This window comes from Octodon degus, unplaced genomic scaffold (assembly GCF_000260255.1).
Source record: "Octodon degus isolate 3935 unplaced genomic scaffold, OctDeg1.0 scaffold00019, whole genome shotgun sequence".
Lineage (NCBI taxonomy): Eukaryota > Metazoa > Chordata > Mammalia > Rodentia > Octodontidae > Octodon > Octodon degus.
In genome coordinates this window covers 8,866,032-8,883,012 of record NW_004524595.1, presented here as the reverse complement: position 1 = coordinate 8,883,012, position 16,981 = coordinate 8,866,032, and the positions used below count along the sequence as shown (strand labels likewise).

The following is a 16,981-nucleotide window of genomic DNA, read 5'->3' as shown; positions in this document are numbered from 1 at the left end:
GTGAGCCAGGATGGGTCCCTCAAGGAAACAGCCTGCCATGGAAGGGACTTCCTGGTCCCCCGGCAGGACCTACACCAACCAGCCTGGAGACTGTGGGGCTCGGAGGCACCTGTTTCTGCTTTGTCCACTATCAGGGAGCAGCTAAGTGACCACAGCACAGGAAATCTCTCAGACAGCCCAGGAAAGCAGAGGAGATGAAGAGACAGCCTGAAGTAATTAGAGGACAAAGTAGCCTCTAAACCCAGATTCAAGCTGGCAAAAGAGAAGCAGGCCACAGGGACATGCTGCTTTCTGAGGCCTGGCCTCTTCCTGGAGCCTAGGTGGAGATTCTGGGGTGACTGGTCATGGATCTGGAGCGAACTGGTCCCCATGAGGGATTTCCTGGGTGTAAATGCTCCTTTTCTCCTAAAATGTTAGGCCAATAAGAACAGAAATGCCAGTGAGGGCAGCGAGGCTGGGCTCGGTGTCCTAGTATGTTGGAGTTGGGGTGGATGTGCTTATGAGGCTGTTGAACTGAGTTCAGGGGCCCAGCTGAGATGTTCTGCACTGAGTTTCCATCGTGGCCCAAGAGAGTGGACAGCCCTCTGGCCCTCCCCTTTCTAGCGCCACTCAAACAAGCGAGAGTGGTGACCAGGTGAATTTGCCTTTTCCTGTGTGCTGGGCGTGGAAACCCTTGCCCCACTGAAGTCCAATTCCGTGGTGGGGACAGGCAATGTCTCACCTAATTTGTGGGTAAACTCGCAGGGCAAGACAGTGAGGCATGAGTGAAGGGCAGAAACATGTATTCTTCTTCCCACTAGACGTGTATTGCTCTTTCCCTGCCCTCCCCATGTGCACAGTCTAGAGCCTGATGTGATATCTACCTCCCAGATGCAACCACTAGAGAAATAAGAAATTGGGTGTGACAGTCCCAGAGACATCTAAGGCATGGTGGGCTGGGATCTGCAAAAGCCAAGGCACAGCTCTCAGATGGGTCTTTAGTCTCTTCCCATGCCTGCCTTGGTAAACTCTCTCCATTCAGGCAGCAAATGAGGGAGTAGGCCAGCCTCTCGCAGGATGCCCCAGTGGGCAGGTGAGCTGGGAGCCCTCAGAAAGGAAGCAGGACCAGCAGGCTGAAGAACCTTGGGGCACCAACGCAGAGGCATCCAGTAATTTAGTAGGCCAAGCTGGTGGGCAAAGTCTAGGACACACCAGCAGTGTTGGAGAAATGTGTATCAGAGCCCCAGGGTCTGCTCTTGATTGGCCAAGCTCTCCTCTGGAGTCCAGTCTCTTGACTGGTTAAAAGGCTGTAGGGCACAGCCATGCAGACAGCAGGTGTGAGGTATTCTGCCTAAGTGAAATGGGTGTCCATCCCCACGTCAGCCCATCCAGACTGGCACAGAGCTAAAGGTAGCTGACCCTTGGCTGTCAGATCTGTCATCACAGTGGCTCTCAGTGCCCTCTCTCTGCCCATAGCCTGGTGGCCATAGTGCACTCACACGGCAGCTGCTCATGATCTTTTCCTGGCCCCTAGGCTTGAGTGAACCCCGAGGCCTGAGTGGATGGGGCAGGGGCTGCTGTGGCAGAGCCAGGCTCAGCAAAGTTCCCTGAGGACTTTGGGATGCTTTTTGCTAATAGAGACATCTCTGGGAGGTCGTGACATCACCTGTCAGCAACCCAGGCACCCTGCCTGGGTTCTCACCAAGAAATCTCAGGTTGCTGCTTGCAGGCAAGTGAGTGATTTGTGAAGACCACAAGAATATTTGCATAAACATATGTATGAAAGTGTATATTTATTTGCATTCATTTGCATAAATTCTGGCTCTTGGAGCTGTTGAGCTGTCGTTCCTTTTTTTTTTTTAAAGTAAATGTCTTTGCACTCTAAGCACAGGTCTGGACACTTAAAGAGTGAGAAGAAAAGGGGGCGGTAAAAACAACAGCAGTGCAGGAACATGAGACCAGAGCTTCTCAAACTTTGTGTACAGGAAAAGCTCTCGTGGGTGTGGGGGGAGTGCTTTTAGGAATCCAGGTCCCTATATCTTTCCTCCCATTACCAGTAAACCAGAAATTTGGGGATGGCTTCAGGTATCAGTAGTTTTATAAAGCTTCTAGATGAGCCCGATACACAGGCCAGGATTGAGAGGCAGGCCTCATGCAGGACAGGCCCACATCAGATCTCCCCAGCCTCGGCTTCCCGTCAATGCCACCAGCCAGCCAGAAGCGCACGTGAGTGAGGAGCACTCAGCCCTGGTGTCACGCAAGCTCTCAGTGAGCACTCATCCCGCCCCTGCGTGGCATCACCCTATGCAGACCTGAGGATCCAGTGGCCTGGCTGCTCCTCCTGGCCCCAGGTTCCTGTTACCCAGGACTCAGCCGGGGGCTCCTCTCAGGTCCTGCACCCCTAGCTCAATGCTAGGGTGTGTGCCAGGATGGGCCAGCTCTGCTCTGCAGAGCCATACAGTGCGAGCTCAGGATTCTATCACTGCCCAGACCTGCGGGAGACTGATCACACCAGGCCTCCCTACTTCCTGTGTTTCCCTCTCTGGGGTGGAAGGGAACCAGCCAAACACTGGGCTTGCAGGCTTAGCCTTTTCTTTCCTTTGTAGGTGCTGCCTGGGGGGAAAAGGGATGCTTCCTTTCTGGAGATCCCACACTACCTCCATGTGACTCTGTCCTTTCTTCATTTTCCTCATACTCCCTGCTTTGTGTCTTTTTTTTTCCCTTAATTTTATTGAGAGACAAATAGCAATGAGACAGTTTCAAATCAAATTGGTATGACAGTTTCAGTAATTAACACATTGCATACTCTCTTCCTAGAGGTTATTTGCTGTACAAGATGTGGACATGATATCCTTTTTACAAACACTGTTACAAATCCCTCTATTCATTAAGAGAATATAACTATATATCCATCCTAAACATTTTGAATACACAGATACAAAATGGACATTCATCTGTATCCCCTTTTTTGTTTAGTTCCGTCATTTGAATATTATAGGTGTGTTAACTCAGCAAAATATTCTAAAAGAGTCCAGTAGTCCATAATAGTATTGGGTCTTCCTCTTGACTGGCAGTGTCAGAAATTGTTTACCTGAGTCCCCTACAGCTCAACATAACAGCATGGCTTTACTTCTTATACTTCGTTTTTATACTTTTCTGCTGGATGGTTAAGACCAAGATAAAGCAAGACCTATACCACAAGAGTTGTAGCTTTTGGTTCTGATAAGGTCAGTCAAATCCCCTCAGGATTTTTCCTGAGATCCTGTCAGTGTCACCCATGTGGATGAGTCATGGCCATTGCTTGGCCAATGTGCTCTCTGTGAAAGCCTGAGAGAATGTTTTCTCTCCATGTGACTCTCCTTAGGCACACTCTACATCATCGATCACTTTCATCTTTGGCCCCATAATCTCATTGATCAGAAAATTTGGGACACTACTGAGTTACATGATGTTACAGTACAAGTTCTCATATGTCCTGAGTCTTAATTGACCTTGGAAGGCTAGGGCCAAAACGTTAGCTTTCCTTGCGGCCCTCCTTTTTCTCTAATTTTGGTCTGCAAACTTAGGTTGTTAACCCTCCAGAAGAGAAGCTTATTGTTATTACCATACAACCTAGGCTGTTACTGCTTTGTGTCTTCACTCCACTTGTCCATTACCCACCCAGCTTCCCCAGACTCTGTACACTTTCCTTCCTCTGTCTTTGCTTGGGGTTGACCCTCCCTCCACAGCCTACAGCTCAAATCCTGACCACTCAAGACCCAGCTCAGTGCCTTCCAATCAAGGATACCTTCCCCAAGCCAGCAACTCTTTTTCTTTTGCCTGTTCATGCCTGAACCTGTTGAAGGCTGGAACTATGCTGGACCTTGACAGAGGCCAGACAGAGGTAGGGAGTTCCTCTGCGTAGTGGTCAATGTCCACCTTCCAGTTCTCTGATGCCCACTATGGAAACAGCAGGCTGAGTAGATTCACCCCGTCATATGGCACTGCTCAGGGCAGGGGATGCTCAGAGCTAGTGCTGCTGACCTTGCTAACAGGAGGCAGAAGCAGCCATCGCTTGTCCTGAAGAAGTTAACTGCAAAAGCTTCAGGAGACCGAGGAGAGCTGGTGGGAGAGGAGGCAGCTTCTGGTGGCTCCAAGGTGGCTGAGCCCTGCTCCCTGGACACCTTTGACAGGACAGGCTGGGTCATTCCTAGAGCCTTGGATAGGCCTGTGCCCTGCTTTGCAGACTCTCTACTCCCTCAGCCAGCTGCTCTGGAAAAGCCTCCTGCCCTTCCCACCCCATGGCTTGGCAGCCTCCCCACTCACCTGGACATGCCTGCCTCCCATGCCAGGCAGGCCAGGCCTTTAGGCCCCTTCAGTCTGTTCCCCTCTCATCACCCACAGGAGACAACACCCACCCCCAGAACAAGAGAGCCAGTCTAGGCCACTGGAATAGAGTTGTGGACATCCAAGGAGCTTGGAAGGAGCTTCGGCACAGTGGGGAACCATTACTGACCACCCCTGCAGAGCTGGGCTCCAGATGGTAGAGACCATGCCCAGGTCAGACCAAGCAGGACTTTTCTGATCCCTGGGCCTGGTGAGGGCTACGCCTGGAACCCAGAAGAACCCTGTGTCAGAGTCTGTGGTCCTACAGGACTACAGACCCAGCTGCTCAGGAAACCCCTTTGTAACTATGCTTCCAGGCCAGAAAGGGCTCCATGCTCTTTTCCCTTTGGGTTAAGGTATTTCATCCACTCAGCAAACACATCTCTATTGCCTCCTGCTGCTCAGCATGAGGGCCCCTGCCCTTGAGCAACCCACATCGTAGAAGGATAAGTAAATGGACTTGGCAGTGTGTTGGGACCAGAGGGTGGTTCCAACCCTGATCTTGTAGCAGAATAGGCAGCTGTTTTCTGAAAAAGGAGGACCAGGGGACTCTGGACAGGGCAGTGGCTATGGGAAAGGAGCTGAAATGCCACACTCCTCCTAGGACATCACACCCTCGTTTCCATGCTCCAAGACCACACTCCAGCACGGTGCGCCTGTCCATTGTATGAGAAAACCCTGCAAAGGCTGAGGTCCATGCTTGGAGTCACCTCTGTCTCCTTCCTTTTGCACAGAGCCTGGTAGGCAGGGTGACTGGTGCAGGACATGGACTGCCTGGTGAAAAGGGGCTCAGCTTTCCAGCAGGAGGTGGTGCCCCCTCCACCCTGAGCCCACCCTGTTCACCATAGCCAGCCTCAAGCACAGGGGCCGTGCTCAGTAAGGCTGCCCTGGGTGTCCAATGCACCGCACCCAAGGCCCCAGCCAGGTACCCGGGCCTGCCCCCTACCAGCAGCTGTCCATAACTACACCCAACATTTGTAAAAGCAGAACTGTGAGTTTATCAGTCTGGTAGGTTCACCGGCCCGGGAAAAAGACTGTCAAGCTAAAAGCCGGAAGGGAAGTGACCAGGGCAGCGGGGCCTCCTTACATCATTGTTTCAGGTCAGGGGCTGGCCAGAAATAACAGGGACAGCATGAAATGTCCAATGTTGAGGAGATCAAGCCAGAAGGCATGTTCAGAGGGACCTACTGCCTGTACCTGAGGTCTCCAGGGGAGCTGGCACACAGAGCCCAGCATCAGTGGCCTTTGGTGTATGCTGGTGCCAAACCTGGGCTCTGAGGCTGCAGGCCATGAGAGGCAGCGTCTCTACCCACCAGGCCATGTGCAGAAGACAGAAGTGGGCAAGCAAGAGCCCATCACAAGAGAGGGACTAGCAGGGAACACTGGGGGGACCACAGGCAAGCCCCACAGGGCAGCTCCACACAGGCTGGGCCACACCATGGATGACACTGGTTGTTCAGTGTTGTGGACACTGTGCCTGGCCAACAGAGCACGGGGACAGTGTTCAACCCTTCAGGATGTGGGCTGCCTCCTCACAAGCCAGGGTTTCCCATGGGCCACACTATGCACCCTGAAAAGTACCTTGACTGCTGCTCTGTGTGTGTGGCCTGCAGCTGGGGTCTGAGCACCCAGAGGGCATTTTATTCTTTCATGCTTATGAGGACTTTCTAGTTTTCTTATAAAGATTGTGGTGATTACTTATATAAAAACCTAGAAATGGCTCCAGGTGTGGTGCCCATACCTGACCTGGCCACGACTGGCAGAAGGGTCAGGTGCAGACCAAAAAGGAGGGACAGAAACCCCAACCAGGGGATAGACACACAGGTGCACACACACACCTTTCTTCCCAGTCTCCTAGCCCCACGTCCTCCTGGGCTGCTAGGTTCCCTCAGTGGAATTTGAAGTGTTCCACATCGCCGTTAGACCCTGGCATCTGAGGTTTCTATTTCATTTCCCTCTTTGCCTGGGTAACTGAACTGATTGCTCTTCTAGCTCTGGTTCACTAATTCTTGCAAATCCTTTAAAACTATTGATTTATTCACTGAGGCTGTGGCTCTCAGAATTCTTGAGAGATAATGGCTTTTGCTAAGACAGGTGGAGGCTTTGTCTTCTCCTTGTGCCTTTCTCCTGTCCGTCCTCCTCTCCAGGACCCTCCCTACTTTTCTGTGAGCTGTCCCTGACAGCCATCCTGTCACTTGGGCATGTGGTGGCTTTGCCAAGGCCTAGCTGACCAGAGGTTTGAGGGATCAGGTCCCTGGGGAGAATATAGCAAAGCCGTATAGGACATAGCTTGAGAGTTGAGGTTTGTATCCGTATTTGCTGAGCTCCGTGTCCCTTGTGTGAGACCACAATGTCCTTGTCCAGTCTGTGACCCTCTTCCATTTCCATAGCATGTCTGCCTTGAGTGCAGAAGCCCAGGGCCCCTCACTTGCCCCTTCCCATCATGCACCCAGCTGTCACCCAATGCTTCCCAGCCTTCCAGGTACAGGTAGAGCAGGAAGTGGAAAGAGGACAGGGGCCCACCTCATGTGGGTGAAGAGCCAGCCCCTCTGGAGATCCAGAGCCATGAGAGTGTTTATACCTCACTGGGAGCACACCAGGTCAGCTCCATTCACCGTACAACTTTATTGAAATTCTCTGACAGGAGCCACTAATGTTTCTCATCTGTATCTGCAGATCCAAGGCCTCCTCTCAATCTAATGGTAGACAAATGACGCATGGCAGGACCCAGGGTGGGGTCAGGCCTGTAAGATGCAGAAAGATGCTGAGCAGCAAGGCCCAGGGCCACCCTAGGCAGGGGCATGGCCAGCAAGGGTGCAAGGCAGGAGCAGGTGGCCAGCACACTGCTTCCAAACTCCGGAAGTGGTGACACCAGGGGACAGTGCACAGGGTCTCCTCACCTAGGTCCCAGCTTCACATAAAACCTGGAAATCTTGTGGCTCAGAGCTCCTTCTACCACCTTGGGGCCCAAAGCCAGGCCTCGTCTTCCCTGCTCACCCACTCAACAGCAGCAACCCTCCAGCAGGCCTCACACTCTGTAGACATTCACCCTCCTGTTCTCCCACCACTGGACCCTCAGGTTACCTTAATTCCCACCTACGCTTAAGATCTGTAGGTTCCTTAGCACAGCTTGTTCAGCCTTTCATGGACCCCATTTCCTGCCTTGCTCAATGGTTGCCTGTCCCTGGAATATGCTAATCTGGGCCACTGGGTCTTTGCACCTGCAGGCAACTAACATATTCTCCTCCTTCTCCCTCCCCCCTGTAAGTCTCACCTGTGCCCCAAGAGCCACCACACCCTGGTTCTCTGTGGGCCAGCCCTCATCCACTTGCACACCTGTGCTCACCCCAGGTCCTTGTAGGCTCTGTTCTAAGCAGCATTTATCACCTGTCTGTTGTACTCATGTGCCTGCAGCTGTTGGGGGGCACTGGGGTGCTGCTCACAGAATCTGGCCCTGCAAAGTCAAGCAGTAAGGGTATTGATTGGAGGCTGTGAGCCAGGCTAGAATGCAGGCAGGAATGTGGGCAGCACAGCCAGAGAAGTCACAGAAACAGCCCTCCTGGGATCCTGCACTGGCACCGCCTCCCCTGGATACCCAAGTTTTGCAAGTTCGCCATGAGGCTGAGTTCAATCCCCAGGTCCAGAAAAAAAAAAAAAAAAAAAAAAAAAACAAAAGAAGAAAGAAAGAAAAGAAAAAGCAGTAAGGAGTATCCATATTGGAAAAAAAAAAAAAAAAAAAAAAAAAGTTCACCATGAGCACCACCATCATCGCTAGCTGCCCTTCTCCCTGAATTTGCACAGCACCAACATGGACAAACCCAGGACATGTAGCTACCAGGGAACAACCTATCCCTCGTTCCTTCAGCTTGATTCAGGACGCCCAGGACGTCCTGAATCAAGGACGCCTTGCTCCAGGACGCCCCCTAACCTCTGTAACTCTCTCCCCTACTCTTGGGAGCTGGGTGCTCTCCGAGGTGCTGAACCTGTCGTTCTTGTCCTGGCTTCTTGGTTTGCTAGTCCCTCCAGCAAAAAGCTGCCCCTAACGGGGATTCGATCCCTGGCATGCAGTGCCAGCTCCACCCCCTAGGGCATGCTGAGACTGCAACTGAGACTGGGTGTGGTGGCGCAAGCCCGTAATCCCAGCCCTTGGGAGGATGAAAACAGGAGGATCATTGCAAATCCGATCTATATAGTGAGACCCTGTGGACCCTGTTGTAAATATATATATAAAAAAGAGCTGCCCCCATGGCCCAAGAGCCCACAACCCTCAACCTAATAGAAAATCAGCAGCATCTCTGAATAAACACACAACAGGCAAAAAAAAAAAAAAAAAAAATTCCACGAAGACAATGAGTATTGTAAGAATACAGGAAGAGCGAGGCCCCACCCTCACACCATCCACTCCAGATATTGGATTCAACTCAGTTCCTGGAGCCAGACCCAGGTCTTATCCTCCCCTGGAGGTCCCATGAGGACCAAGGTCTCTTAAGATACCCTCCTTCCTGGGACTAAACACTGTCCCTTGGAGGGGTCCTCACCCTCCCTCCTAAATGCTTTACCCTCTGGATGCTCCCAGCCATCTGCCTCTGACTCCCGCCTGACCCTCCCAAATCACTCCCTAAGAGCTCTTCAGGGTAGTAATTCGACTTACTCAGAATTTAACTTATATGTGTCCCTGCCTACACCGGCTGGCACTCCAGAGCCCCAGCTTTGCTGAGCTGGAACACTACTGGCCTATTTTGAACCCAACTCTGTCAATCCTTGGCCTTCTCCTGAGGTGTATAAGACCAGATGCCATGACATTTCCATCTTCCTTGCACGGAATACCACCTCTCAGCTTCCCTTCTCTGAGCAGGTGAAGGAGCCCAGTGGAAGCTTCCTTCCTGGAGGCAAGAAAGACAGACTGCTGCCTATATTGACCTAACCAGGGCACTTCCTCCAACTGGAGACCCAGGACTTGCTCCTTGGCCTTCCCTGCTTCACCAAGATGCTGTCCCTCTCAAGCCCCCACAGTGAGTGCCCTCTGGCTAGGTTCCCTGTGATGCTACTGAGGTCCTGGCATTCTGCCTGTGTCCTCCCTCATTCCTCCCAAACAAAAGACCATTCTTTGATTCTGACCCTGAGCCCATCAGACAAGATCTATCAGTGAATACAATTAGTATCCCCTTGTGTTCGAGCAAATCTTACCATGTACACAGCTAGAGGCCTGCCTCTCTCTACCCTGTGTGTGAAGACCACTGTTCCAGAATCTCCAAGAGGACTGCAGACTGCACCTGTGCTGAGTGGCTGCCGAGGTGGTCAGCCTTTACCTTTAGGCCTCTCAAAGCCACTGGGATGGAACAGAATCATTAAATCTTCCCTCAAAGAGGACCTAAGTAATAAGTGTGACAATGTTTTTGCATTGGCCTTTCAAACTGTGCAGTTATCACTATTGTTACTTGTCCTGGTGTCTCCTGGCTTCTGTATTCTGTCCGCCTGATTCCACACAGCTATGATGTTTCACAGAGAGGAATGCTTTGTGCAGACATGATGTCAGATGCCCCAGGGCCAGAGAGACAAGCCCTCCACAGGGGTACCACCCAGAGGGGTCAGACAGACAAGAGGTTCTAAAAGTGAAACAGTCGGGGATCTCTACTGCTATTGTCCCATGGGAGCACAGGGGAGGGTAAAATTAACTCTGGTAGGGACCGCAGTAAGAGCTCTTAGAGGACAAACTATAATCTTAAGCTTAAAAAAATAGATGGAATCATTAGAAACAAGCATAGGGGAAGACTTGGGCAACAGGGCAAGAAGAGAAAAACCAACACAAAGGAATAGGACATGCGGGGCATGAGATTATAGTGGGAGCACGGACAGAAGATGAAGCTCCATACAAAGGTTACGAATGGATCACAGAAGGCCCATGGTCCCATGGTGAGGAGTTTACAGAAAAATAAAGGATTATGTTAGTCAGCTTTCTGGTCACAGACACATTGAAGGAACAGAAGAAGATTGATTGGCTCAGGGTTTCAGTGGGGGGTTGGCTGGCCCAAGGCAGAATCATGGCAGAAGGGCATATAGGTAAAACTCCTTTGTTCATGGAAGCCAGGGAGTAGAGCAGAGGAACTGCATCAGAGAGGAGGAAAGGGGGAAAGGATGCATTCAAGGCCAGGCCTCTGAGACCCACCAGACATGCCTAGGATGTGCTCCACTAACCTGCTAGCCACTTCTTACTCCAATGAAGTCAACATGTCAGGATGAATGGTCATGGGAATCAGGACTTTCTTCAAATGAGAGGATCCCAGAGGAGGAAAGAGTCCTGCTTCAAGATTTTGGGACATTGTGGGTACTCTGTGACCAGGTCCCACTGCTAAGAAACTAGGTCCTATTTCCTTGTGGTGGGCAGCTTCAGGGAAAACAGACTGGTAAGACACTGATTGTCTGAAGGACTCTTGTTCCAGTTACATGCCAGGCCAATCAGAAAGCGCCCTCAACAAAACTGTCAAGATTAAGCAAGAAGACAGTCTTCCATGTTCCCCTTCCCTAAAGAAAACTGTTTCCTGAAAGGTTTGGCCTGTATAAGATCTTTTGTGTCAGCCAGCCTGGTGATGGGATAGGGACTGGGGCTATTGTAACTTTCCCTAGGACTTGAGCTAGGCTTGTGGCCCACAGGAGATTTGATTCTGTTTTAGATGGAAGCTGGAGCCCACCTGGTCCTCAGTTCTAGGCCAATTCTTTGGAAAGGATCTTGGTAGAGAAATGCATGTCCAATTAAGTCAGGAATAGGGGGCATTGGGTAGCAGCATTCAGCTTGGAAGGCTGTCCTCCTGGCTCCCACAGTCCCTTACAGCATGACCATGAAGGATGGCATCTGCTGCAGGAGGCCGTATTTGTGCAGAGCCCCATTTGTCCCCAGGGTGTCAGCACATGTCTGACTCCCCCACTCCTGGATGAATTACCCTTAGGCATGCACGACACTGTCTTTGCTGGGCTTTCTCAGTATATTTCCCAACTGTTCTGAGTTTATAATTTTTTCAGGTCCTTTATCAAATATATGTCATAAATAGCAATGGGACCAAGAGCATTTGTCACCTAGCTGGGTTCCTCCTTGAGCTCTGAAAAAAAATTATTCGGCCGCACAACCTTTCTCTGGGCTCTGATTTAATGGACTTGTGTGCTGCAAAGCCACTGGAATTCTTTGCCTCTTAATATTTGACATCTCTTCCTCTTTATTACCACCTCAGACAGCCCTTCCAGTCCAGCTGCAATGAGCCCATTAGTCTCTGACAAATAACTTGTGTCGTTTGATGAAAAATATGCAGAAGTTGGGCTGCAACTTCATCTCCAGGCTTCGTTCTGCCTGTGGCCTTCTCCAACCAAAGCACCCAGCCCCAGGCCGACTCTCCTCAGTGTCCCGGTCCTCCTCTTCCCCCTGCTGCTGAGTGGACAGAGACATTGAACATCAATCATTTACAATGGGGATAGGGGCTGCAGGGGCTAGAGATGGCCAGGACTGGGGTAAGAACTAACCTTAGAACAGCATTAGTCACCACAGCCCAAAGGTGGCAGCAACACAAAGTCTATCTGGTTGAATAGATAAACATTAATGTGGGATATTAGTCGGACTCAAAAACAAGGAAATTCTGACAGTGTGGAGGAGTCTTGAGGACATTAAACTAAATACACAAGCCAGTCACAGCAGGGCAAATACTCTAGGATTCCACATCCAGGAAGTAACTACTCTAGTAGTCAAACTCACAGAGACAGAAAGGAGTGTGGTAAAACAGAACCCCCTCCCCAAACACTGTACACTTAAAGATGGTTAAATGGCATATTTCATGACAGCTTTACAATATTAGCCTCAAACCAAACTGGTAAAGTCGAGACTGACAGAAAAAGCTCTCTAAGAACTTGAATCCATCATTTATTCCTGCCTTCGGTAACAGTTAGTTCTTGCTGTATAACAATTCTAAAATTTAGTGACTTAAAACAACAACCACTTATCCAAATTATGATTCTGGCTTCTCACTTTCTGTAGGCTCAAATGGGGCTGATACTGGCAGAGGCTGACTAGTCTAAAGGCTCGTCTGCCTCGTCTAAAGGCCCCACATGGGGCCTCCAAAAGGCTGGCCCAGCGCACACCCATGGTGGTGATGGCCAGGGACTTCACACAAAGCAATGTTTCATGAGGTGGTGGCTGACATTCACACAAGGGTAGTTCCACCACATTCCATGGTTCAAAGCAAATCACAAGGCCAGCCATGGTGGGAAGGGTAGGGAAAACACATCTATCTCATAACAGGGGAAACTGTACAGAGATTTTGCAGTCTGCCACATAGGCTATGTATTTGTCAGCCCCTGAGCTGAGGATTGCAGATAAAAATACTTTACCAAAAAAAAAAAAAAAAAAAAACAGTTTGGTACAGGAGGCAGACATGTAAATAACTAATTATAATCCATAGTGTGCTGTGAAAAGGGTAGCTCAGAGTGCTGGAGGAAAGCGGAGGGCAGGGAGTGCGTGGAAGAGAGGCAAGAGGACAAGAAGGCTGGGACCGGACAGTACTTCAATAAAAATGAGGCTGCTGAAGAAGGAAGGAGAGAGATCAAGGCAGAGGAGATAGAGACATGTGGCTTCCCGAGGCATGAGGAGGCTAGAGTACCCTTGGAAGTTAAGGAGCTGCTGGGGCCTGGGGGAGCCCCAGCTGGGGGAGACCACCCCGCCCAGCCTTGAAGGCTTTTTGCGTGCAGGGCTGGTGGCCAGGTGCCCTCAGTAGTGTCAATGTGGAAGTGGTTTGGAGGGGAATCAGCTAGGAACACGGGGTCCCTGGAGACAGCGGCCGAGACTGGTCTAAGAGGAATGGCAGCTCCATCAGGTGCTTTGTGCAGGGCACTCCTCACAGAGGGCATGGCATGAGGTCCTATAGGAACAGGGTACAGGGATATGCCACTCAAAACCAAATGGACTGGAAAACGCCCCCTGATGTCAGCCTGCAGAAAGTGATCTAGAGGTCAAGCTTCGTTCCTCCAGGTTGGCAGGCCCGCAGACCGCTCACTCTCTACAACTCGAACCCTTGCTGGGGAGGTCCAGAGAGTCTCATCCCCTCCTCTCAAACTCAAACCCAAAGCAGCTGAATACCAGAGCGTGCAGGGGCCTGCAGGGCACCAGATCCCAAGCCAGGCTCCACTGGAGGCTCTGCTTGTTGGGAGGCCTCCCCAGAAGGCTCCTCGGAGATGAAGTGTAGTCCTCTGCCAAGCTGGGGTGGGAAGAAAGGCAGCTAGCGCCAGAAACCTGCAGCTCCTGGCTTCCACCTGTGGACCGGGGCGCACCCCCACAAGCACAGCCTGCAGTGTCCCTCTTCCCGCCAGCCTGCTGCAGGCAGCAGTAAGCACATACCAACTGATCAATACTTTGAATGCGCTGGGGCCTGCTGTGAGAAGGAATCCCCTGGTGAGCACTTTCATAAATTGAAAAATTCTTCTGGAAGTAAATAATCCTGCCCAATTATTAAATCCAAATTTCAGGAAAGAAAAAGTGGCAGAGAGCAGAAAATACCCTGTACAGGATGGCAAAGCCTAACCCTCTATGTACAGCCCAGGCCCAGCACTGGCCCCGCAATTCCTAGAACAGCCACATTGCTCTAGGAAAGGGACTGAAAGGGACACTCTTCCAGTGCTTAGAGCATGTGGGCCCAGGAACAGCACCACCCCAAAGGCACTGTTACGTTTGCCTGCCCTGCTCAGTAAGAACAGGGGTTCCTGTCTGTCCCGCACCACAGCATGACAACACTAGAGGACCATGAACCGGAGCTCTGCCCTTTGGTGCTTACGGGAACCGAGACCCAGCAGGCTGGGACCACTCACCCAGGATCAATGACCCCTTAGTGACAGGGCCAGGACAAGAACCAGAATCCAGGTCCTCGGAACTCAGGCCTGGAATTCTAACACACATACCCCCCATTTGTTCAGAAAGGTGGCATCATCCACTGGACCCCTGGCTTTGGGACAAATTCAGTTGTAGGTGCTGGCCAGGGTCACACATGTGCAGAGCAGGAGCTGCGCCATCCAGTGAGGGCTTCTTCTCTTGCCACTGGTTCCCCTGGTGGCCAAAGGCTGTACCGCCTCCCCCTGCCCCTCCCCTTATCCCACAGGCCCACCCCAAAACTCATCTGACCTTGTCCCATGTGCCCCCCCACCCTTCCCATAGCCTTCTCCACCCTCAGTTAGTGGCAGTAACCATGTGAAGGCCACTGTCAACAATAACTCAAATTTGCCCTGGGAGGCTAGACGTGTGGTTGTCTGGTTGCTGCCAGCTACTTCACAGCAACCGTGAGGAAGCGGGGGCTCTGGGGTACGGTTTGCTTTCCCGAGTCTCACAGAGACAGGAGGTAGAGTTCAGGCCCCTCCTCAGGAGCCTAGCTGAGACCTAGTCAGTGCGGTGCCTTCCTGCTTCCCCTGAATGCCTACCCTGCCTATGCTGAATCCACATCTAACCTCACTGCCCTCCTGCATGGAATCCCCCGTGGCTCTCTTGTGCCCCCAGATTAAGCTCGAGCTCCTCTGACAAAGCACTTGGAACCCAGCCCTGCTGCCAGCCTGGGTGGCCCTGTTACTCCTGACCCATTTGCTCCCTACACCCTCCACATGCTCTGTGGAGCACCCACCCCTGCCCCAGGTCTGAGCATGGTCTTCATGAGGCCCCAACATGCTCTGCCCTCAATGCTTCTCCACTGCTCCTTCTGGGTGTTCCTGTGACACAGAACCGCTTGTGGCTCCCAGAAGACAGGGGCCCCAACCCTAATTCCCCCAGGACCACTTTCCCTGGTCTTCGGCAGAGCTCAGGGCCCAATTTGTCCTCATATAGAAGGTGCTGCCTGGCCACTGAGGCCCAAAGCCCTGAGCAGGACTTAGTCACCAGCCCTTCAGCGCTCTGCTCCTAGAAGCAGGAGCCTCGGCTCCCAGTTCAGAGACGCAGAGCAGAGCCCTCAAGAGGTGCGAGGGTCTCATAAGGACACACCAAGTGTCCTTCAGACTCAGAGACTGAAGGTGGTCGACACTGGCCCCAGGCACAGAGATGATGGGTCAGGCAGAAGCAGGGCTCAGCACAGGGCAATTCTTGAGTACTGGCTGGGGTTTAGCATGGAGCTGTAGGGCCTGGGTTGATGGCAAGGGGCCTTGAGGAGTGAGGCTCAGCCCTGCAGGCTGACCTTCATCTGCCTGATGACCGTATAGGCCCTTCTACCCAGGGCCCTGGGCCTCCCATGTCCAGCTGCTGGCAGTGTTCAGGCCTGGTCCAGGGCTCCAGGAGGCATGCAAGTGAGGCAAGGCTAGGGCACGCTGGTCACCTGGAGGCCTAACATTTGCAAAGCAAACAATGTCTATAACCAAGCAGCACAGCTGGCAGCCTCTTTCCTCCTTCTCCCTCTAAGCCTTGGGGTGGGTTCAGGGAGAAGCTTCTGACACTGCCAGGGCACAGCCTGCTGGCCCGACCTGTCTGTGCCAGCCCCAAGTCTGGTGGCCAAGACTGCAGGCAAAGGTAGGTGCATGCCCGGGTGGGAAGGCCCCTGAGGCCACTTCAGAGACCTGCAGGGCCTGCAAACCAGCTGCCCAATGTCAAACTCCCAGGCAAGGGGGGGGGGGAGTTCTCAGAGGCTGGGTGGGAAATGGGGTGGTCCGGAAAGCTGGGTTCCTTGCTTGCTTGCTTCCCCTCAAGGCTGGAAAGTGTGAAATGGAAGGAGGCACCTCCCAGGCCCTTCCTCAGCCCCTCTTCTCCAGGGGTCCCCTGCCTAGAAGCTCGCCACACACGCGAGTGTCTAACAGAAGGGATGCTGTTTTTGCAGGTTTTGTGGTTTTGATTCCTTTGAGCCATATCCAGCCCATCTTACATCACAAAGCCATGCTTTACTTGGTATCCAATACATCCGCACCCATTGGCATTTGGAGAGCTTGTTCTGTAGTTCTAGAGTAGTTTTTAGTTGTCTGTGAAAATGTATTCTCTATGTTTCCAATTGTCAGTATGGGAGTCTCCTCCTGACTTCTCAATTTCTGGGTTTGATTTTTTTTTAAATCATATTTTTTTTGTTTGGGCTTTTTTCTTTTTCTTTCTCTTTCTTTCTTTCTTTCTTTTTTTTTTTTTTTGTGCTTTATGAAGTTGTGATACCTTGGTTATGTAGCCCTTCCCAGTGGCTGCTTGTTTATGCATTGTTTGTGACTTCTTTTGACTGTCAGTGTTGAGCCAGTCTTGCCAAGAAACTATATCAAGTATTTTCTATTTCTCTACTTCTTGAAAAAAAATATTTTAATTAAAAAAAAACTCTTAATGGGAACCTGGCCCTGTCTGTCTTCTCTGTTCTGCAGAAATGTTGAAGGAATTGAACCAGCAGCGCAGAGCGAAAGCGTTTACAGACCTGAAAATTGTTGTTGAAGGCAGAGAGTTTGAAGTCCACCAAAATGTTCTAGCTTCCTGCAGCTTGTATTTCAAGGACCTGATTCAAAGGTTTGCCTTCCTTCCAGCTGTGGTCGGGTCTGTTCCTTTGTAGGACGCTTTTGTGTCGCTTTTCTCCTCCCCTCTCTTGCAGGTTCCTGATGCGTGACTCCCTGTCACAGAGCCAGTAGCCATCTCTCCTCCTCCTCCTCCACCTCCTCCTCCTCCTCCTCCTCC

General features: G+C 51.5%; 1 protein-coding gene across 5 annotated transcripts in view; it reads left to right on the top strand.

Moving 5' to 3' along the window:
- Klhl29 (kelch like family member 29) overlaps positions 1 to 16,981 on the top strand; it is a 277,679-nt gene that overhangs the window by 237,986 nt on the left and 22,712 nt on the right. For all 5 annotated transcript variants that reach the window (XM_004627461.2, XM_023711012.1, XM_023711015.1 and 2 more), the window contains one exon: positions 16,678 to 16,816. In XM_004627461.2, coding sequence (XP_004627518.1) covers positions 16,678 to 16,816 — 139 coding nt within the window. The remainder of the gene's footprint in view (positions 1 to 16,677; positions 16,817 to 16,981) is intronic.